The following is a 22,462-nucleotide window of genomic DNA, read 5'->3' as shown; positions in this document are numbered from 1 at the left end:
ACTGGTTGAAAACTGCAGAATATTTTTCCGCTGAAATTCCGCTGGATTCACAGTGGTTTGGTGGTGGAGGAAGCCGTAACCGACCAGCGGTTACGTGAACCACCCAACGACAGCGAGGAGTCCAGCAATCCTCTCGCACATACCACCATCCCTGCATGGGATTCGAACCTGCGAATTGGAGGTGCGGTGGCGAGCGTATTCCTAACGCTTAGCCCGTTGAGCCACACCGCCGCTAGGCTACCGGTACCGTACATTCAGACATTGTAATGTCAATCTTATAGCTGCATAGAATATCCCAAGTCTGTAAGTGAAAAACGGGATGAGGGACCCTTTAACTAGTGAAGTTTGCCTACTTCAGTAGACTACTTGGGTATCTTCATATAGCCATTCACAGATTCAAGTATTTCTGCATTTGTGAATATTATCATGACTTGCATGCGCAGTGCAGTGCGCCAATGACTGAATGGCGCCTGAATGCATTACCTTTTTTTTATGAACATTCTGGATTATGTTAACTGAATGGTGTTGCAGAATTCAGCTATTGGTATGATTTTTATCAGTCCTAATTTCAGAATTTTTGCAGTTGTAATAATATAGTGGAATAACATAATATTTGTATTGATATGTAAGCCCTATTATGAAGTTTTCAATATTTTATTGTTTGAATTGATTTGATTGGAAATTTAATAGAGTAATAGGAGATGGAAATTAATGAAATATTTATCTTTAATTCATCGAAAACATATTTTGTAAGGTTGAAATCTTGTGGAAATAATTACTGAATTACCATACATGCCATACCTATTCCCCATACCTGACCTTATTTCAGTAATTGACAACCATAAAGTACAACTGTACAAGGGCTGTGGTCTTCTGTATGATTAAGCCATCTTATCACAGTAAGCCTATCATCTTCACTTTTTGTTGCATAAATATGAAAATACTATTCCATCCTATACAAAAAAAAATAAAAAATATTACTAATAAAGTACAGTCAGAAAATATTAGGACTATGATACTGTATTATTCACTAAAATTTTGTCATGGTTTTATATTATACAGCCATCTACGTTTTCCTTATATCGATATGTTGTAACAATAACATAATGGCTCCAGTGCCTACTATTCAGAATCAGAAGGGAAAGCAGGATGGAAGAAGTGGGCGTGGTGGAACAATAGAAAGAACTGGACTGGTTACAAGAGTTAAATATTGTAACAATTTACCAGATATTCCTTTTGATCCCAAATTCATATGCTACCCGTTTGAAGCAAATAGATTCGTTGAATACAAACCAACAACACTAGAAAAACTTCATAAAATTGATCTTCATACTGATCATGACTTGGGTGTGATGATTGATTTAATAAACCCCGATACATATAAAGTTGATTTGAAAGATACTCTTGATCCAGCTGATGAGGCTTTGCTGGAAGAAGATCTTCCGGCTCCACAGGATTCAAAACGTTCTAAACAACACAGCATCAATGTTTCTTGGTTGAGAAGAAGTGAGTACATTTCACAAGAGTTTAATCGATACGGAGCCAATAACACTAATGTGGAAACGCGGCTAGGGGCCGGTATAAAGGAACTCTTTAAAGACGATGATTTGTATAAAGACAGGGATAGTCAAATTGCGGCTATTCAGAAAACGTTTGAAGATGCAAAAACTGATATCAAAAAGCATTATAGTAAGCCGAATGTATATCCTGTTGACGTTCTTCCTATTTATCCAGATTTCAAAATGTGGCAACATCCCAGTGCACAAGTTATATTTGATACTGATCCTGCTGTAAAAGGTAGTTCTCCGCAGCAGCAAATCCAAGAAATGTCACAGGCTATGATCAGAGGTATGGTAGATGAAGAAGGAGATCAATTTGTCGCTTATTTCTTGCCAACGAGTGGTACTCTGAAAAAACGAGAACAAGACAATGAAGAAGGCATGGATTACAATCCAGAAGAGCTCTACGATTATAAACTTGCAAGGGAATATAACTGGAATGTTAAAAATAAAGCATCAAAAGGTTACGAAGAAAACTATTATTTTGTAATGAGAGAAGATGGTGTGTTTTACAATGAATTAGAAACGAGAGTGCGACTTAGTAAACGAAGAGCAAAGGGAGGAGGTGGACTGCAATCTGCTACAAATGCAGTCCTTGCTGTCCACCATCGTGAACTAAACGACCAAGAACTTGCAGCTCAAGAAATGCGAAGGATGCAGTTGGAACCATTAGAAGCTGATGAAGATTTTGATGAGAAACAGGATGATGAACTGGAAGAAGAAGATGGAGATGAAAAATTAGAAGGAGAATCTTCAGCTGAAGAGGGAGAGAAAGAATCTCAAGAGGAAGGTGGAGAAGAGGGTGAAGAAGAAGAAGAAGCAGCAGGATCCTCGGAATCAGAAAGTGAAGATAAAAAAGAAACCACTACACAAGATGAAGAGGAAGAAGATGCAAGTGAGCACAGTGAAGAGGAAGTTGAAGAAAAGAAGGCAGAATCATCATCAGCTTCTTCAAGTGATGAAAATGAACAAGGAGAAGAGGAAGGAGAGAATCGTCAAGCTCAAGAAATATTTGGAAGTGAAAGTGACTCATCTGGATCTGATTCAGACTAATGTTTTTTGAGCAATATGTATAGTGCAGTGATATACATAATGTAATCATTTGATGGAAAAATTGGCTCTGAGCATCTACTGATATCTAAGGGGCCACTATTCTTTTTGGTTCTGCATTGCCTACCTAATTTATTACATCTTAGTGGACTGCCAGGCATGGAATTTGAACCTAAGTGATCCTGCAATGACAACACACTTAGGTCAAATGCTTTATCCACTAGTTAATAGCGCCCACAAAGATTCCCGACAATATTCTTCGAATTTTATCGCTTCAAAGTTCTTCTATTCTTGACGAACTGAATAAGCTGGGAGTCTCTTGATTCGATTAACATTTGAGTAATCTGTATTTGCCAGGACTTTGTTATGTACCCGTTGTAAAGGATCTTTGTAATGCCATCCATAGGAATATTCAAAATCCATTTGTTAGCTGTGAAACAATGTAGTTCGAAAGTTTATACTAGTGACTACAAATTACAATATAAAAAGCAGGGCAATTTGATTGTTTAAGGTTTTACTTTTCACAACTATTTGTCAAAACACAAGATTGACAATGCCTGAGATTTCTAGTATTAACCTTCTGACATACTTTCCATCATTTGTTTGTCACTAATACGTAAATAGAAGTGTAGATCACATAAACAAGGAATTTGCTGCATGGCATTGCATTAGGGCATGTTCCTGTATTCCATACATCTTTGTATAGATGGGTAAAAGAAAAAGTGAATTGGTTCTCTACATTGTGGGTATTTCAATAATGTATTGAAAATTGATAGACTTGTTGATAGTCGAATTTCCTGTGGATTCATGTATTGATATATTCCATTATTCGGAGCTGTATATTTACATTGAAACAGTTTAAATATTCATAATGTTCACGGTTTTTACTTCTTCTGCTCCACAGGAACCTAACGACGTCAAATTTCTATGGCACAGTGTAACCTACTTATTTGCATTTGAGATTGGAATTTGAAATATTTAACCGACAGTACGAGCCTATTTGGATTGAAAAAATGTCAGAACATTATAAATTGCCTATTCAAGCAAAATGCAACCCATGTAGAAATTCATTCCAATATATATGATGTATTTGCAATCACTGAAATGACACACTTCAACTCATTATGTCAGTTTTAGTGTTACTTAGCTACTTGATTACGTAATTTCATTGTCTGCTATATGATACTTATCAGTTTGAATTATGTTGTAACACTGATAGAATAACGTTGTTACGATTTAGAGAACGACCTTGATATGGTATTTTGTTGTTGTGAAAATCCCAAAAAATTCATTATATCAATCATGCCTTTTACTTTTTTTTTAATTATTTTTCTGTTACTCTTGTTTTCTACAGATTGTTGTAAAATTGTTATATAATAGATATATTAAAAGTATATTCGTATTTATAATATCTTTCTCTATTTGTTGTCAAACTCGCTTTGTATAAAATGGAGGGTCAAGGCCATTTCCGAAAAGGTAAATCTTTTTTTTTTAGATTGTTGTCGAACACTTTAAATCAAAATCTGATATTTTTATTTATTTTTCATATAACATAGGTAAACAATGATATTTTTAAGATTACTCAATATATTTGATTGGTGAAACTTGATCATGAATGTTATTGAACTGAATTCTGATATTTCATCTAATATACGAGTTATTAACATATTTGAATGACAAATTGTTTCATTTCAGAAATTTTAATTACAATTTAGATAAAATTAATTTCATTTTGATATTCTGACATTTAAGGCAAAATCAAATTTGTTTAAAGACCATTTAATCCCCATATTGAAATTTCTTCTTCAGGTTCAAAGAATAGACAAAGGAATCAACAACAACAAGAAATGCCGCTGTTTGAGGATACAAGTGGAGCAGGACAGGGTTATGCTCAATACGGCGGTCCTCAAATGATGCCTCCACAACAAGCCCCATATGGAATGAACCCTCAACAACAGTTTCCTGGGGCCAATATCCTCGCTGATCCAATGGCGAACATGGCGATGCAATATGGCCAAAATCTGGCTGGACAAGGAAAAGAATTACTCGAGAAAAATGTCAGTTCATTTATTTTTTGGTCAAAGCGTTGAGACTTAATTATGATGACATCGCTGGTTCAAATCTCATTCCCATGGTGTAGTAAATTTGGTAAGCATTAGGCAATGTCTGAATGGAAAAATTCGGGGTACTCCAAACTATAGCATCCCTCGTAACTAGCGGTGGCAGAACAGGCGGCAAGCCATTTAGAGTGCCCGTTGTCAACACTCAGATTTATCCCCATCAAGCAAAATATCCTAATCTGAAAGTTTATGTTTAAAAAGGCGTTCACGTGGGTAAAAATATTGTACATAATTGTTTTTTTGCTCTTGTCACTGCGTTCAATCTTTCACCGTTTTGCTTGGCGTCTTTATTACTTTAAGGCCAAGCAATAGCCGCATGCTCTTTTTATCTGGATGTCCCTACTCCCTAATCTCATTGCTGCAGACTTTAATAACGCTTGTTTACCACATTATATTTTGACGTAATAATAAATTCGCTGTTCGCATTTGTTTGGTCCAAGTATCTCGAATGATGACAATAGTTAATTCAAGCAATAGCCGCATCCTCTTTTTATCTGGATGTCCCTACTCCCTAATTTCATTGCTGCAGACTTTAATAACGCTTGTTTACCACATTATATTGTGACGTAATAATAAATTCGCTGTTCGCATTTCTTTGGTCCAAGTATCTCGAATGATGACAATAGTTAATTCATATTCCTTGAGGTCTTTCCAAACCCTGAAATCAATTCAACATAATATGAGCTATTAACTCGGTCCATAATATTAGTATGTACTTCTGATGGTTCATTGTCTAACAAATTTTTAACACTATTTGTGTTTATTTATTTTTTTTACAACATGTCAATCTCATGCCAGATTTACCGAAATATACTCGTTTCATTTGATTCCCACTCCCCTTAACTTGAACTAGATATGGGTTCTCAGGTCATTGCTGTAGTTCAGTAGCTATGAACTTTGTATTATATATATACAGATATATTGCAAAGTTGTTGAAAGTAACTTTTTTTATTACACACTTGAAATGACACTTCAACACCTAGTCACATTGTTTCTTTTTTGTTATATTGTGCAGTCCAGTGCGTCTGTACAGACGATAGAATATTATTCATCACGTTACCGGTACCGTACGGTATTTCATATTCGAGTACCGGTACGGTACTGTGCGGCATGTTAAACATCTGCTTCAATAGATTTATGTCATTTATACCTGTTCTTTCTTCATTGTCTCCCGTTGTCCAGTCCACTACAACTGATGATTATCATAATTTGGTTGTGATAACTGAGCCACTACAATTTCCCGAATATTTCCCCATAACACGCTTTTATTCACTGCCTGTAAGCTACGAAACGGGGAATACCCCAAATTACTATCTGATGTATTGCGTGGCTCTCACCATTTCTCGTTAAAACCGTATTAGTATATATTTACGGCTAAACTATACTATGCTATATTGATCTACTAAAATTATATGTTAATTAGATAGTTGAATCTTGGGTGCCGCTGCTAGATAACCAACTTTGGTTCCCCACGGCTTCCCTTCCCCAGTAAAATTATGTTCTTGAATTTTTGCTTATTTTTTGCATCATTCATTATTTTACTGGTTGGAAAAAATAAACTTGACTATGACTATATGACTATGTGTACACTGAGAAACTAAACTTTTGTATGGCCCGCCAACAGAACATGTTGCACACCCCCTGTCCTATACACACCTATTTTGTAAGTCTGAGTTCTGAAAGTATTTTTTCAGTCTAGCTAATTTGATATCATTTTCATTAAATAAAGTTCATATATACAGGTTGATCGTTACATCTCCGTGTCGAAACTCAAATATTACTTTGCTGTTGATACAACATATGTTGCCAAAAAACTTGCCCTTCTTTCTTTCCCATTCACTCATCAGGTATGTCGAAATGCTAATTTTGTTATTTTCGTGAAATCTAAAACGAATTGTATATATATTAAATTTGGGAACTATTCTTTAAAGAATAATTTGAAATATTTTCATTTGGAAATTTCAATAGTTTTGGCTAGACTCCATCTAGCTTCTGACAATGTAAACAAACATTTATTTGAACCTAAACATAAAATTCGATTTCTATGAATAACACTAACTTGCAAATTTATAAGCCATTGCTACAAATTACTATTATTTCACACAATTTCAGGAATGGGGAGTGCAATATCAACAAGACACTCCTGTCGCACCTCGTTTTGATATCAATGCTCCAGATTTATACATTCCTGGTATGTTGTTCTTTAGTAAAATTTTCCCTTTTTGTTTTTCATCCATAGTTTTTGCTAATTTACTCTTGTGTTTCTTTTTCAGTCATGGCATATATCACCTACATTCTCTTTTCTGGAATTTCCTTAGGTATTTTGGACAAGTAAGTTTGTGTTTTTATCATAAGGATGTTGTTTTTTCGGCTTGATATTTCAAGTTTTCTATGGACCTAATGCTTTTTAAAACATCATAATATTGTGTGTCCTTATATTGCTGATATTGTCGATACATGAATTACACTGTTTCTATTGTTTTTATGGCATATCTGAAATCCCTAATTCATTGTCTGGCTAAACCTTACCTGGTACACATTTCAGGAGTACCAAATCAAGATTACACATTTTTATTATTTTAGGTTCAGTCCAGAAGAATTGGGTATTCAAGCTAGTAGTGCCTTTGTGTGGTTGGCTATTGAAATAGCATTGATCATGTTCAGTTTGTATCTCGTTAATGTTCGAACAGACCTCGGCACATGGGATGTTGTTTCATTTTGTGGATACAAATATTTTGGGTATTGTTTATTGAATTCTTTCGAAAATTTATATGGATCTTGCAGTGAAATATAAGAGAGGCGTGGTAGGCTGTCCAGTGTTGTTTCGTCCTATTTTTCTTTCGTTTTGCAATCCATTGTGTCACTTTTTAATTGAATTTGGGCAAAGCAAGGTCGCACACACTCCCTCAGTAATTAAGGAGACTCATCTCTGAGCAGGTAGTGAGTGACCACTTGAATGCCCCGAGCTCCTGGAACTAATATATTCATGGTAGTGCATTACATGCCAGCAAATGCAGATTAGTACGAAGAAGCAGATCAAGTCAATACCATGAAGAAAACAGTTCTGATGTAGTCATACATGCTTAATAAGATCTTGGAAAATGACTTTCGCCATGAAACTTTATTTATTGGAACTGACCATAAACAGTGTTACTGTGATTAAGATTACATTTATCTACATCTGTCATTGTTTATGCTCAACGTTTTTATAAAAAGCAATTCAAAACTGATTGCTTCACATATTCTATTTCTTCTTCAGGATGATTGTAATAATGGCTGCTGGATTGGTGTTTAGATCGGCTGGTTATTGGGCTGCACTGGGCTATATGAGTCTCTCCATAGCTTATTTTTTGGTAAGTGACAGAAGATATAGCAAAAGTAGTGCAAACATTGGGTAAACCAGCAGTTTTTTGCTGGAGTAATGAAAAGAGAATAGTCTAATCTAAGAGTGTTGTTGGAACTCAAATTAGAGACTTCAATTCAGCCCCATCTCACACCTGATTAACTAGCTCATTGGGAGCCTGCTACATCTAACTTTTCATGTTATCTATTTACCAAAGAGATTTCAGTAGTTAAATAGGTTCTATATTCTTCAAATGCGTCTCTGATACTTCGAGATTTCTTGGTTTAGGCGTCTACTTTATGCATGAATTTACATCAACAACTTTATGTAATAATTCCAGGTGAAGACTCTTCGATTGAAAATATTACCGCATACTGCTTCCACTGATGACTTCACGCAAGGCCACGGTGGAAAACGACGACTTTATCTTACTCTTGCAATATCATTTGTGCAACCAGTATTCATGTATTTTCTGACCAGACATCTAGTGCCTGGTTCGAGTTGATGATGAACTATAGAAACAAGTTATAATTTTACGCATGGTGATAATTTTTACCATTGGAAACTAAATATTGATGAAAGTTATTTGTTTTTGAGCTGCCATCTGTATCTTTTTTTTTCTTGTGCTATTTACTTTAAAAATTGGACACCTATCGAGTTTCTGAGGTGGACACCATATTAGTTGTTTACGATAGTCATTACCATGTATAGGAAAGAGCTTGAGCTTTTTGCTGTAAAAACAAGTATTTGTGATTAAAACAGTTACGTTTATAGGGTTAGGGGATGCTCTTATAATAACGAATCTTTTCATCTCAAATTTCATACGGCTTATTTCTTCATTCTTAGTTTGTATTTGAAAATGCTATTCATCAAAATTTCCTAGCAAACGTGCTGCTTAATTTAAACTAACATAATGTATTATTATTATTCACAAAGTGGTTCAGAACAGATGTTTTCATTATTAGAGTAAGTATATTTAGTACATGTTAAATGTTTGTGGTTGCTTATATGTTAATCAAATACTAAATAAATGTATTTCATGAAATTGTCCGATGTTATGTTAAGCCTAAACATCGGCATAAGGCATTAAAGATTCAGAACACCTTGCAGCATTCTCAGTGTGAGACTACAGCACTGCCCCGATGCCCAGCAATCTGCTCTTCTAATCGGCTACTAGCAAAATGTTGATAGGTAAATAGATCATTAGTACTGCAGAATAACCTAAGTAAGTGATAGTGTGCAGTAAGATCGCTAGACACTGCGGCATGACTTCGCTTCCATCATCCAAGTCTAATGACCTCAACAAACTCTAAGTCCTCCTCAGATTTTTTTGGACTCCCATCTTATCAGTGATAACTTATCACACCCAATTTTACTTGACTGACAGTTCTTCTTATTATGTTTCGCTTGGCACACAAAAAAAGACAAGACTCGAAAATATCTATGCTTAGTCAAATCATATTATTGGTAAACATAATACAGCATGAGTGAAAAAATTTCGTGCATATACGTTAAATCAAAGTGGAAAACAATTAGTTGATAGTCTTATCATACAACAAACACAATGAAGAAATTTCTCATTAGGATTATGGTACTTTTGAGTTGCCACTTGTTTGGAACATGTTGAGTTGAATGAGTCCAAGCGCTCATGACACATTATTACAGACTGTCAGAAAGCTTTGTTAAAATTAATGCTTCTTTCAATCAAAAATATAAGCACCATTGTCATGATTCCAAAAAGGCTATAAACGAACTAAATAATGCTTGATTATAAATCTCAGAAAATGTCTGGTAAACAAAGAACTTGAAAACTTTTTGAAGTATAAGACATATCAACAGCATGGTGGCATTAAACAATGAAGAATTGCTGAGAGAATTTGCATATATGTTGTGAACGAACTTTTAAAGTATATCGAAGGTCAATTCTTCTTTTACTTCATACTCAAAATGAGGAATCTTAGTTGTTCCTGGTTTTGCCCTATAGATCGTAATGCCTTGAGGATTTACTGCGACAGTGATCATATCATTGAGACCGACAACCTTTGTTTCAAATTCGTTATCAATATTGTAGATTTCATACTTTGATGCTGGTTTATCAATGCCCAAGCCTGCCATTGTAAAACTGAAGTGTTCCACATCACCACCAGTTGATGTGCTGAAAACAGCAATCGCTTGTTCTGCTCCCCACATAGGGCGAACCCATAGCTGCGTAAGTGAAAAAATACTATAACTAGGCAAAAAGATATGCATGGAAGTGATCAACTGAGCATGAGCGAAAAGCCTCATTACTAGTAACTTTTTTAATTGAGAAACAATGACATCCCAGAAAGGCAAGGGGAAATATGAAAGCATATCCCGGGCGCTTCGATATATGGAAAACTTGAAAACAATTGGTCCAGCAGATAAAGAGAGAGAAAAGCATATTTGCTGATCAATAGATGAGATACGCATGATTTTCTAAATAGGAGATAATGATTCATAGAATCTGTGGTTTGAATAAAAAACATACCTGGAATGGTCCTGAAGTTTTAACCCTGCGACCTTGCATACCAAGTGGATCTTGATTGATTTGTATAATTTGCCTGTTCTGTAATATTTTCACATATTCTGGAGCAATTGCTCTCAGATCAGCGGAAAGAAATAATGGTGCAGCTAACATAGCCCACATACCTGTGTAAATGGAAATGTAGCCTATTGATGAGTGGATTCAGTTGATTTCAATTGTTCTAAGAAGGTTTACTATGCATTAATCATGTTGAAATAGGCGTAAGCCTCAGTAATAATACAAAAATATATATACTACAGGTTTCATTAATTTGAATATCACACCGATGATGAAACAAATTTGAAACAATTTTGCAATGATCCCCATCCAAATAATCCTGAAGTAATAGATCTCATCATTTAGTGTGCACATACAGTATACAATGATCTGGCGTTTATTTGCTTCAGTCCTAACTTATATTGCATTAAACTGGGCGATTATTACCTTTTATGTATTGATCATGACTCATGAGTTCACAAGTATGAAACGAGAATATCGGTCGGAGCCCGAAGACTTATTGGCCGAAACTGCGGTTTCGATTCATGACTCTATAGTGACACTGCGTGTCCCATCCCTAATTAATTACTAACTCGCTAATTATACGACATAATTATCCTCTTAAGATCGATAAGTAATAATGCTACTATAAAACACTGTAGTCGTCAGAAAAAATTTGTAATCCAATTTAATATTTGCAAAAGTGATTCTAATTTCACAATACTTTTTTATATGCCACTTGTCCGTGTTTAAACATAACTGTAAGATAATAATATCTCAATGGCTTTGCCTTCAATAATGCAATAACAATTTAAAAAAACTGCTGTTTGTTGTAATAACAAAACTTACCAAACTGTAGCTTAGCTTGGTCAGGACTCAGAGCAAAATTTCCACCAATAAGCATATCAGGATCATTCCAATGTCCTGGTCCTGCAGCAGGTATTAGAACGTCTTGATTGTCAGCAAACCAGTTAATTATCTTGATCACATCCTCAAAATTATCTCCAATGTCATCATAATTTCTCCAAAGATTACAAATCTCTGCCATTAGTGTGAAATTGATCTGTAAAATAAAAAAAATTGTTCTGATATGCAGCTGAGTATGATAATTAAATATCTCAAAATATTTTATTGTTCTTCACCACATTATCAAGACGACTATCAGCATTCTATTATATTGGTTAGGTAAATTGTTGAAATTAACTTTTTACTTCGCAGGTTTTCAATCCTCTTGCCAACCAGCGCACACAGACCGTGATAAATTGGGTAGACAATACCAAAACAGAAAAATAGATTATGGACATTTCACAAAATATCATCTCTTTTTATATTAGTTGATGCATGTACTGAGCTTTGTTCTGAGCAAAAAGCATGATAAAAATGCTGTTTAAAAAATAAGGTTTATACTCATATCATACCACCCTAGTATATAACAAATTGGACAGACTATACCAACCAAGAACCAAATATTCTGGAGCTTTGCACATTTAGTGAGACAATTTGTCCAAAACCTAGTTAGGAGGAAAAGTGTAAAATGTCATCTAAAACAAACGAAAAACTATAATTGATATGTTATTCAAACTCAAGCTCAAACTTAACACCCACCAACAAAGAATCTGGTCCTCCTAAAAAGTCAGTACATAAAGTGTGGAGTGCCCCATAAAAATGACAAAACATAACCAAATGCTACTTTTAATGTTTTGTATTGGCATTGTGTATCCAAAGCCATATCTAAACCTACTGAAAACACTACTATTACTTACCTTTGGTGGAACATGACCATCTTCAGCAGGCCAACTGCATGAAAATATAATTGGTCTTCCAGTTTCATTTAACTCTTTACTCATAAGAGGATATCCAACTTTCTTTTCATCACTAGTTGATGAGCAACCATCAAATTTCAACATGTCTACACCCCATGCAGCAAAAGTTTGTGCGTCATCTTTTTCATGGCCCATGGTCCCTGGATAACCAGAGCAAGTGTAGTTGCCAAAATCAGCGTAAATTCCAAGTTTAAGATCCTGGTATGATAAAATAAAGTTTTTAAACCCATTTGGATTCAGAAATGAACATTTCACTAACAAGTGTTTCCATTCATATAAAATTTTTCCTAATGTGGAATGTGGTATTGGTGTCACAGCACAAATTTTCTTTTCGATTCAAAGTCAGAGTCATGAGCCAGAGTTGCGAGTTGCCAATAAAGCTATTGCAAGAAGCTATTTGGCCTTTTAACAAAGCATGAAGTAGATCAAGACTAGACAAAAAAAGATACATTCCGAATATAATAAATTGCCCAAGTCAAGCTGAGAAGTTAGATTTCAAGACAATGTATGACTTCAGTCATGGTTAGAGTTCTACAGCACCTAACTAGACGTGTGTTCAAGGGCAAGAAATTTGAATACCTTTGCATGTAAATAATCTGCCAGAACCTTTATTCCACTAGGAAATCTTCCAGGGTCGGCATATATTTCACCTTGAGAATTTCTTTGTTTTGCCATCCAACAATCATCCATATTCACTTGTTTATACCCGGCATCTTTCCATCCACCACTTACCATTCTGTCATGAGAAAGATTGTTATCTAGAATAGGATTTGTCATATTTATCCCAGGGGAGCGGAAAGCCAATGATGAGTCAACTTAATCATACAGCAAACTGAAGCCTCTCGTCCATTTATCAGTTTAGGCTGGGAATTCGAATAGTTACCCTGATCAATTATTGGTCTCAGATGAAAGGACCACCTTACGACAGCAAGGACTCCAGCAATCTAAGACAGAAGGGATTCAATCTGTATCACTGCCAATGATGATAAATCTCCGAGGGATGGAAGCTTGATTCCTGAACATCTTTCTGACCAACACCAGAATACAGTGAAATAGAAACAAGTAATTCTATATATCTGCTTATCTAGAGCTTCAACATTATTTTAAAAAATATATAATACAAAGAGTGTTCGATGTGGAACACATGAAACTGAATGCGTAACAAAATGGCATGTTGAGACCAAACAAACTAAATTTGGAAATTAATAATATCATCAGATGTACAGTATATGAGAATATTTTTGCATAAAATATGGCCAATCTGTGAAATTAAATTATACGATTGAACATTTCCAGAAAGTTTGCCTCCAAATATTAGGATAGTATGTTTTGTCCTAGAAAAATATATGCAGTTTTGAATATAAACAAATTTTGGATCAGCCTTGTTAAATTGCTGATAGTAATAATGGGACACAAAACAATTTTGATTTGAAAATGACTTTACGAATTTATAGAATAGTACAAGCAATATACATAAAATGGATTCCATATACTTACACATCAGCCATTTCCATGAACAATTTTTCGCCTACACAATTATCAGGGTATGCAGCACAGTTAGTATTACATCTGAATCTTTCCCATGCCAGCCAGCCCATGGGTGGAGTACGTGCTAAGCCATTTTCCAATGCAGATACATGTGCACAGAGCAACATTGAAGTTATAATAATTATATGAGATAAAGCCATATTGACTCCTACTCTCAAAATAATCTTAATATGAAAATCAAAATTTTTTTATTATTCCCATATGTCATACTGCAAAATATAACTAGCAATAAATCGAATACAAAAATCAATTGCATAAAATTGGTGTTACATAATTCTGAAAGTTTATCATTCTAAAGTTGTTTTTTTTCTAATACGGATACCTAGAATTTTTTTACTGTAATTTAAATGAATAATAATTTTGCTGCATTAGACCACTCTCAAAAGCAAAAAAATTGAGAAACAAAAATGAATAACAATGGTTTAGAAACGAATCTATCAATGTTTTCTGATTTGAGCTTATTGATAAGAAATTAGGCATTTGTACTATAATTTTGATTTAAATAAACCAGGCAACAAGTATAATACCTAACCCAAATCAAGTTTAAAAATGACAGAGCAAAATTTACTTATTCCATTACAGGCATTCTATAAATTCTACTTGAAAGTAAAATTTTATTGCTGTAAGCAAACTCTTATTATTTTAAAAATAAATACACTTCGATAGAACTGAACAACAAAAATGTATCAAATTCAGTAATGACATCCTTGACATATGCTTCAAACTGTCATACTTCACATGAACATAACACAAACCATACTTGATTCACTACAGACTTCATAAAAACATTTTTATAACAAATGACGGCGAGTCCAAATTGCACTCAACTGATAGCAATAGTCAGTTTTTATAATCTGTAACAGTAATATGACAGTCCCTTTGACAAATACAAATATATATTTGTATAAATACCGTAATTACTAATAAATACAATATAAGCTATAAAAGCATTCCTGGTACCAGCTTGTGCCGCTTATTCGTCCTGAATCCTCATGTGATCCACATTGTTAATATTTAACTAGGAAAATCCATAGTTATACAATTTAGTGTTCCTCTTGTCTCAAATATCTAAACCTACTCAAATAATATAAAAAGGTAGCACAACTAGCAACATATGGCAAATCAAAAAAATATTGCAAATTTTATGACATCAAGATTTTGATATTGTTGCGAAACCTGCAATTTCATCATTTCAAATAATTTTTGACCTTGAACGAATATTGGAAAACTACAAAATAATAACAATAACTACAATTTGAGCTGTAAATACCTGCAATATAACATATGTTTGAACAGCGGAGAATCAAAAATAGGATTCCAGTACAGATTAAATTCAACTACACTTTTAGATACAGTTGAACAATGCAGAACTAACGAAGAACATTGAAATAGACAATTTCAAAGCATGTTGCATGAACTTATAATTACTCGCATGAAAAATATTTTAGTATTGCACAATACTGGAAAAAAATCAAAGTTTATTTGGGCACTTGCATTTTTTAGGTATTAAAGTATTTTCTAAAAAAATTCAGTCATGTGGAATCGACACCAACTGTTGTAAGTCTTATGGGAATGAGTATTCACTAATGCACGATTCTACACTGTAATTCTTTTTAGCCTCAGTACTCAGTAGCTATTGGCACTTGTGATTGTCGGTAATTTCGCTCAGAGATCAATGTCTTTTATTTCTGAGTGAGTGCGTGTGAAATACGCTTTAAGCATGGGTTGGATTTGGAATTTAAGAAAAACAGTGATTTGATCAATGCTTTATTTTTAATGGTTTCAAAAAATGAATGAAGCAAATTTTTGAAATGAAACATTTCTCAATTATTAATAACAAATAATTTTGAATCGATTCAAGCGATTAGTTTTGGTCATCCATATTTCCTAATATACAATCGTAATATGAAAGCGGTCAAGAATTTCACTTTAACGGAATAGCACGGAACATTCTAATCCCGTTTGGATTAACGTCAGCTGATAATGTGTCAGTATATTCAACAACTTTTTGCTCTGTTCCATCTAAAATATCTGTCATCAAGTACTCAGAAGCTGGCTTTTGAATACCAAGATCTGACAATGTGAAGTAGTATTCATATGGAACACCATCTGTTCTTGTGCTAAATATTGCTATAGCCTGCTCTTCGCCAACCAAAGGTCTCACCCAGAGCTGAAACAAAAGTAGGTTCATGAAAGCATAACAATAATAAAACAAAATTAGTGCGGTCTCATTTGCAGACAATAATTATGAGGGGTGTACTAGGGTATTGTGTATTGAACTGCAATGCAAGTTCTTTCTCCTTGTTTACTTTCTACTTCGTACCCGTATGTGTCAGTTACCTCAAGGATGCTTGACTGAGATAATATTATAAAGATAAATAAGAATAACAATCTTTTTCCATGAAATATCAAGTATATTTATGAGCTTTCATTAGATCATAGTCTAACTCCTATTTTGGACAGGAATGATTCTCCAAAGTAGTTGAAAAAACGAGATTTGAATTGCAAAGCTTATTCTCGCAATAAGCCAGGGTTGTGTTTTCATCTTCACAGAATCAGAATTGCAAATTTGCGGAGTCAAAAGTCAGGGTTTCGGACTTTTAATTAGGATAATAAAAATTTCTCACAGAAATTCAAAAAACTTTGAGTTGACTACGCATTCCCAACAGACAAATGAGGAAATCAAAGTTTTCAAAAATTTGGCTTCTCAAAGCTGAAGTCGAATTTGTTTTTGAATGAATATGTGGCTGGGGTTGAGTGTAAATTACCACAGACTCCACACTCCTGGTACACATACTGACATTTTGGTGCTCCTGAAGTATGCGCACCAAGATGTCGCACAACCTGAACCCTAAACTGGTACACAACTTGGGTTCAGGTAGTGCGCCATCTTGGTGCGCATACTTCAGGAGGTCCGTTATTTTATTCTACAATCTAAATATTAATAAAATCGTCCTTATTCCAACCTGTACATTAGTTTTATCCATTTTCACTCTTCGACCCTGAATACCAAGAGGATCCTGATTCACAGATATAACCTGTTCATTTTGCAACATGCTTCTAAATTTTGGATCCATTGTACGTAGGTCGACAGAAATAAACAATGGTGCAGCTATAATCGCCCACATTCCTGTAAAAAAAATCCATTCACTGATATCTGAAATACTTGCATATTTCTTTTTCAAATTTTAACAAGTGCTGTACATTTAGCATTCATAAATTGAGTGGGCTAACTTAGAGCAGCAGGATAAGAATAAAGCTATTACCTATTATAGCAATAATGATAGAAACTCCATTGTTAAAGCACTATAATGTTACAAATGTGAAATGGAGCCTTTGATTATAGCTCCATAATTGTTCTAAAAAATATCTATCATGTGTAACACCATAATGAGATATCTGTAAATTAAAAAGGTCGGATGGCAAGTAAATGCTGACAAGTTAGTTAATGCATTGTTATTGGTTCTGCTGACTGTGAAACAACGCTACATTTTTTTGGTTGCAGATTGCAACTCGACATATAGCATTATCAATTAAATATGACTTCCGAGAATTCACAGCTGAGGTGCATTCAATGAGTAATGTGTAAAAAGGAAATGAGATTGTGCTTTGTCATCGGGATTTAGCAAATACAAAGCAGAATGCTTTAATATATAACTGATGTTTACATAAGATTATAAGTACCAATTGAGCACTATTTATATATCTTTATATTTGCTATATTCTCAAATGTGATATGATTTGATATATTCTCAAATGCGTCATTCGATCAATCTAATATTCTTAAAAAGTTAACTAGTCATCATAGCCGAACTGATCCTTGCAGTACGAATCCACTAACACACAGGCGCAGGGAAAAAAGAGCAACTGTATCTTTGTAAGGCACACACGCCTACAATCAAGAACTAAAACCTTGAAATTTAATGGTACTTACCAAACTGAAGTCTAGCTTCATCATAACTAAGGGAAAAGTCACCACCAATTAACATATCTGGATCGTTCCACATTCCAGGTCCGGCAGCAGGTATAAGAACATCTTGATTATCGCCCCACCAATTTATAATCGTCATTACTGACTCAAAAGAATCCTGAATGTCACCATAATTTCGCCAGAGATTGCAAATTTCTCCTAGAAGTTTGTAATCAACCTGGATTGATAAATAAATACAAATTGATTTTTTAAAACGCAATATTTAAATCTGACACGATCTTCTGTATCACACAATAAGTACGGTACTTTTTATAAACAAACAATTCAATATGACGCAACAAGTATGTTTTGAAAACAAAAAACAGTATACCAATTCAATTCTAATAAAATACCTTAGGAGGCAAACCACCTTGGTAGGCAGGCCAACTACAAGAGTATATCATATGACGACCAGTCATATTTAATTCTTTACTCATGAGAGGATAACCAATCTCTTGCTGAGTTGAATTTGAATAGCAGCCATCAAACTTCAACATATCGACACCCCATCTTGCAAACGTTTGAGCATCAACTTTTTCATAACCCATAGATCCCGGGTAACCACCACAAGTGAGAGTACCATAATCACCATAAATACCTAACTGCAATCCCTGAAAAAATATAAGAATGCTTTAGTAATGCCATCTGTGGGATATATTAGAGCAACAATTTTATACTTAGGGCTGTCTAGTGCAAAGTAGCTTTTTGTGTACTAACAATGGATACAGGAATGTGGAGTCCACATTTGCATGTGGCTCTAGCGGAATCAATAACCATTCCAAAAATTGGACCAGGTTTAAGGAAATTTTAGCTCTTGACTCCAGTTTTGAAAGACAAGCAAAACAAAAACTTTGACATATAAAAGCTTTTTTTAATTGGCTGTTGAAAATGATCAGTCAAATTAATGCTTTTTAAATTTCTACTGAGAGGTTCGACCTTTGATTATCACCAAATATTTCTCAAATAATTCAAATAGAACTAGCTTGCACCATAATAAACATACGGTAAGGCTGAATTTTTTAATTGGATGAAACAGTAACTGTAACCCTCGATGGATGCAAAATAATTCCTATGAACAACTATAATTTTGAATTTGGTTTTGTTCAACTTAATTTTTAGACAGTCCAGGCCAATCTACAAATTCGATTCAACTGTTTTTAAACTTTAAATGCTTGCAATGACACAGATCTAATGCTCATTTTAACAAAACATAACCACTCATACAAGAGAGATTTGAGATGGGTCTTACATTACTGATAAAATGTTATACAAATGAATTCACTTCCAATTTCTTTAAAAATATGAAGATTATACCCTCATATGCATATAATTTGCTAGATATGGAATTCCAGATGGAAATCTCTCAGGATCAGGCTCCAATTCATTTACGTCATTTCTTTGCTTAGACGACCAACAATCATCTATATTGACAAGTTTATATCCAACATCCTTCCAACCATCTTCCACCAACCTAGATAAACAAACTTCGTTGTTAGTTTATCGAATAGAATAAAGTACGCCCCATTTTTTTTCAATGCTTATATATGCTCAGTACAGGAGTGGGAGTGGTGACTCCTCTGCGGCCCATGGCCCGGGGCCCCGGCCCATCGAATTGGGCCTCGGCCCATCAGGCTATGGGCCGCGGCCCATCAAGTTGTGTAAAGAAACTATTCACTTGGCTAACACAGACAGTACCCGAACTCATAATAGAACTATAATGTAAAAAATCTGAATTTTTTTTGTCCTAACCCTAACCTGGTACACATACTACAGGAGTATATTTTTTTGGTTCGAATATTGACAATTTGGTAAAAATTGAAAATTTTGTTAAGATAATTGAATTTTTCCTGATGGGCCGCGGCCCATCAAGCTTTGGGCCATGGCCCATGTGGCCCAATTAGATGGGCCGTGGCCCCGGCCCATGGGCCGTAGAGGAGTCACCACTCCTGTAGCAGTACAGAGCCTTGTACGAGCATATATATCTAATATGATATCTAACAATGTGTCAGGAGTAGGGCTGGGTAATTTTACCCGGTTAACGGTTATTAAAATGTCCCTGAAATTCCCAGCCCGAGTCAGGAGCTATTATTTTCAGCATTGCCTACACAATTTATTACACCCTGGGTGATGTGGTGGACATGGAATTCGAACCTGAGATGCCAACCCAGTTAAGTAGGCTATAGTACTTCAACCAATAAGCCATCGCGCATCATACCGAATACAGGGTTAATCATAATTCAATGCTGAACTGTTTATTATTCCCAAAGCATTCCCAAAAATTGCCTGACGTCTAGTGCACATCCCAGCATAAATTTCAAATCAGAAAATTTGAAAATTGGATTTGAAATTTCAAGGGAGTCTTTCTTCATAAAATGTATAGAACTCATCTCCGAAATGCTATAAACAAATTATTAACCTGTCTGCCATGTCTGTGAAGAGCTTTTCACTTATACAAGAGTCAGGATATGTTTTGCAATCTATGACACATCGAAATCTTTCCCATGCCAACCAGCCCATAGGAGGTGTACGTGCAACTCCATTATTCATTCCCGAACATCTTGCACAGATATAAACAATGGTTGCTAATTGTAGGATTATCTTGAGCATTCTGTCTGGCTGCTGTTTTTGATATCAAGATAAAAATCTTAATCTTTAGAAATAAACAACCTGTTTATTATAAGATTATAATGTTGGTATCTATATGCTGCAGGACTGATATAGCCTACTCATATAACTGTGTAAATTATGGATCTGGTGTACAACTTTGAATCACCCTTCTGCCCTTGCTGTCTGTATAGTTACAGAGTCAGCTGAGATTCACTATGTCATGCTTCTGTTATCCTTTTATTTTCACAATGTCTGAATGTTGATTGGGCCTACTTAAAAATCAAATGATATAGGCCTACATCCATTATAAATATGCAAATTCCATTGTGTTTGCCGAATTGATTCCACTATACTGCCATACAAGTCAATGCACATAGCCTATAGGCCTATTTTTATTTATTCAGTTATGGCCTTGTCAACAAAAATAACATAATAAGTCTGTAGGCTAAGTCATAAGCCAGTAAGATTGTTTCTCAATTTTTCATTACTTCTCCTTGCCATGCTGCCATGCATGACTGCATGAGTTTTAAAAATTCTCATCATTAACACTTGAATTGAATGCATTTCAAAAACTGCTTCATTACATACCGCTGTACCGTGACCCACATAAATTAATGCAGTAATAGTTGTTGAAGTCTTAACTCTTAACAATGTAACATTATTACAGTATTAGTCTACTTAATACCGCGATATTTTACAATATATCTGTATATTCAAACATGTTCCTTTCTATCGGCGATGTCCTATCGGCTATCACGAAAACACATGATTCGATACCGGTACCGTGTAAGTGTTTGGTACCGTATTCGCCCAATAGTTAGTTCTGTACCGTAGTTATTTACGCTACGCTACCGGTACGCCTACGGTACGATACAGTACGGTAACCAATGTTTTCCTTGAATTAAATCTGTTCCGTTGATGTTGCACTGTCATATAATTTGTTTATCAACCACTGAACTGCTAAAATCGAAATCCTGATGCCAATCTAATAAAAGGGTGCACATTGCAGCAGTGCGCATGATGGGAGTGGAAGTGGTGACTCCTCTACGGCCCATGGGCCGGGGCCACTGCCCATCGAATTGGGCCTCGCCCATCAGGCTACGGGCCGCGGCCCATCAAGTTGTGCAAAGGGACTATTCACTTGGCTAACACAGACAGTCCCCGAACTCATAATAGAACTATGTGAAAAATCAGAACAAAATTTTGTCCTAACCCTAACCAATGAGACCAAAGTTACCCTAGCAGACATCTCTCAGCAGACATCTCTCTCGTTTTTGAACGCCCCGATCACTGTTGCCAGAACTCAGATTTCAATTGAGCGATGCGAGAGTTTACGAAAAAGGCATCGATGCAAAATCAGCTGATGCTTTATGCGTTGCCAGATTAATCATAAAAACTGTGAATAAATGCCAAAAAATCACAGTTCTCCCCAAAATATAAGTGTCTCACAAATATATCCGCTTAGTATAAGAAAGACAAGTATAAGTGTTTATAATGGGAAGTAAACACAACGAGTTTGACAAATATTGGATAGATGGAAGAGATACTTACTATCGTTTAAACCTGTCCCAGTCGTCAATTTTTAATAAAATTGGTAAAAAGACCTACTTTGCCTCCAAAAAGATGTGTCTTACAATCATAACTCTCCATTTATACATAAACAACAGTAGTACATTTAATAAAGTGTTTATACAACGAGTTTCAAAAAGTTTGTATGGGGGGAAGATATTTCTATTCTCGTTTAAACATGACCCGCTTGTCAATTTATGATAGAAATGGCAAAAAGACATCTTTGCTCCAAAAAAAGAGTGTCTTGTAATTACGGTCCCCACATTTACAAAAGACCAGTAGTAGTACATATAATAAAGTGTTAATACAGCAAGTTTGAAAAAGTTTGAAT

General features: G+C 35.0%; 4 protein-coding genes across 4 annotated transcripts; 2 read left to right on the top strand and 2 right to left on the bottom strand.

Moving 5' to 3' along the window:
• Window positions 1–1,009: 1,009 nt before the first annotated feature.
• Window positions 1,010–3,964, top strand: LOC120336668 (RNA polymerase II-associated factor 1 homolog). Its single transcript, XM_039404400.2, has one exon. It carries the CDS (start codon window positions 1,044–1,046, stop codon window positions 2,610–2,612), a length of 1,569 nt encoding a protein of 522 aa, XP_039260334.2. The 5' UTR covers window positions 1,010–1,043; the 3' UTR covers window positions 2,613–3,964.
• On the top strand, window positions 3,953–9,117 carry LOC120336672 (protein YIF1B-B-like). The gene is made up of 8 exons (XM_039404404.2): window positions 3,953–4,085; window positions 4,419–4,666; window positions 6,472–6,576; window positions 6,842–6,920; window positions 7,003–7,060; window positions 7,313–7,468; window positions 7,989–8,082; window positions 8,413–9,117. The coding sequence occupies exons 1-8, from the start codon at window positions 4,058–4,060 to the stop codon at window positions 8,575–8,577; spliced, it is 933 nt and encodes a 310-aa protein (XP_039260338.2). The 5' UTR covers window positions 3,953–4,057; the 3' UTR covers window positions 8,578–9,117.
• A 395-nt stretch (window positions 9,118–9,512) lies between these two features.
• Window positions 9,513–14,264, bottom strand: LOC120336669 (alpha-N-acetylgalactosaminidase-like). Its single transcript, XM_039404401.2, has 6 exons — window positions 13,935–14,264; window positions 13,017–13,173; window positions 12,378–12,635; window positions 11,464–11,677; window positions 10,582–10,742; window positions 9,513–10,277 (listed from the first exon to the last, which is right to left on the bottom strand). Exons 1-6 carry the CDS (start codon window positions 14,123–14,125, stop codon window positions 9,975–9,977), a joined length of 1,284 nt encoding a protein of 427 aa, XP_039260335.2. The 5' UTR covers window positions 14,126–14,264; the 3' UTR covers window positions 9,513–9,974.
• On the bottom strand, window positions 14,149–20,974 carry LOC120336670 (alpha-N-acetylgalactosaminidase-like). The gene is made up of 6 exons (XM_039404402.2): window positions 20,372–20,974; window positions 19,270–19,426; window positions 18,309–18,566; window positions 17,920–18,133; window positions 16,952–17,115; window positions 14,149–16,155 (listed from the first exon to the last, which is right to left on the bottom strand). The coding sequence occupies exons 1-6, from the start codon at window positions 20,560–20,562 to the stop codon at window positions 15,910–15,912; spliced, it is 1,230 nt and encodes a 409-aa protein (XP_039260336.2). The 5' UTR covers window positions 20,563–20,974; the 3' UTR covers window positions 14,149–15,909.
• Window positions 20,975–22,462: the final 1,488 nt, after the last annotated feature.

The sequence above is a fragment of the Styela clava genome, chromosome 2 (genome assembly GCF_964204865.1).
Source record: "Styela clava chromosome 2, kaStyClav1.hap1.2, whole genome shotgun sequence".
NCBI classification, from domain to species: domain Eukaryota; kingdom Metazoa; phylum Chordata; class Ascidiacea; order Stolidobranchia; family Styelidae; genus Styela; species Styela clava.
This window is presented reverse-complemented; position numbering and strand designations above follow the sequence as displayed.

Excerpts from the sequence above, each read along its gene's own strand:
- LOC120336672 (XM_039404404.2), top strand. The coding sequence starts at position 4,058 with ATGGAGGGTCAAGGCCATTTCCGAAAAG. Across the intron at positions 4,086-4,418 it reads TCAAGGCCATTTCCGAAAAG|GTTCAAAGAATAGACAAAGG; the intron begins GTAAATCTTTTT and ends TTTCTTCTTCAG. Across the intron at positions 4,667-6,471 it reads AAGAATTACTCGAGAAAAAT|GTTGATCGTTACATCTCCGT; the intron begins GTCAGTTCATTT and ends TCATATATACAG.
- LOC120336669 (XM_039404401.2), bottom strand. The coding sequence starts at position 14,125 with ATGGCTTTATCTCATATAATTATTATAACTTCAATGTTGCTCTGTGCA. Across the intron at positions 13,174-13,934 it reads TTCATGGAAATGGCTGATGT|AATGGTAAGTGGTGGATGGA; the intron begins GTAAGTATATGG and ends TTCTCATGACAG. Across the intron at positions 10,278-10,581 it reads AAACTTCAGGACCATTCCAG|CTATGGGTTCGCCCTATGTG; the intron begins GTATGTTTTTTA and ends TCACTTACGCAG.
- LOC120336670 (XM_039404402.2), bottom strand. The coding sequence starts at position 20,562 with ATGCTCAAGATAATCCTACAATTAGCAACCATTGTTTATATCTGTGCA. Across the intron at positions 18,134-18,308 it reads AAGGTGGTTTGCCTCCTAAG|GTTGATTACAAACTTCTAGG; the intron begins GTATTTTATTAG and ends TTATCAATCCAG. Across the intron at positions 17,116-17,919 it reads TGAAGCTAGACTTCAGTTTG|GAATGTGGGCGATTATAGCT; the intron begins GTAAGTACCATT and ends TTTTTTTTACAG.
- LOC120336668 (XM_039404400.2), top strand. The coding sequence starts at position 1,044 with ATGGTTTTATATTATACAGCCATCTACGTTTTCCTTATATCGATATGT.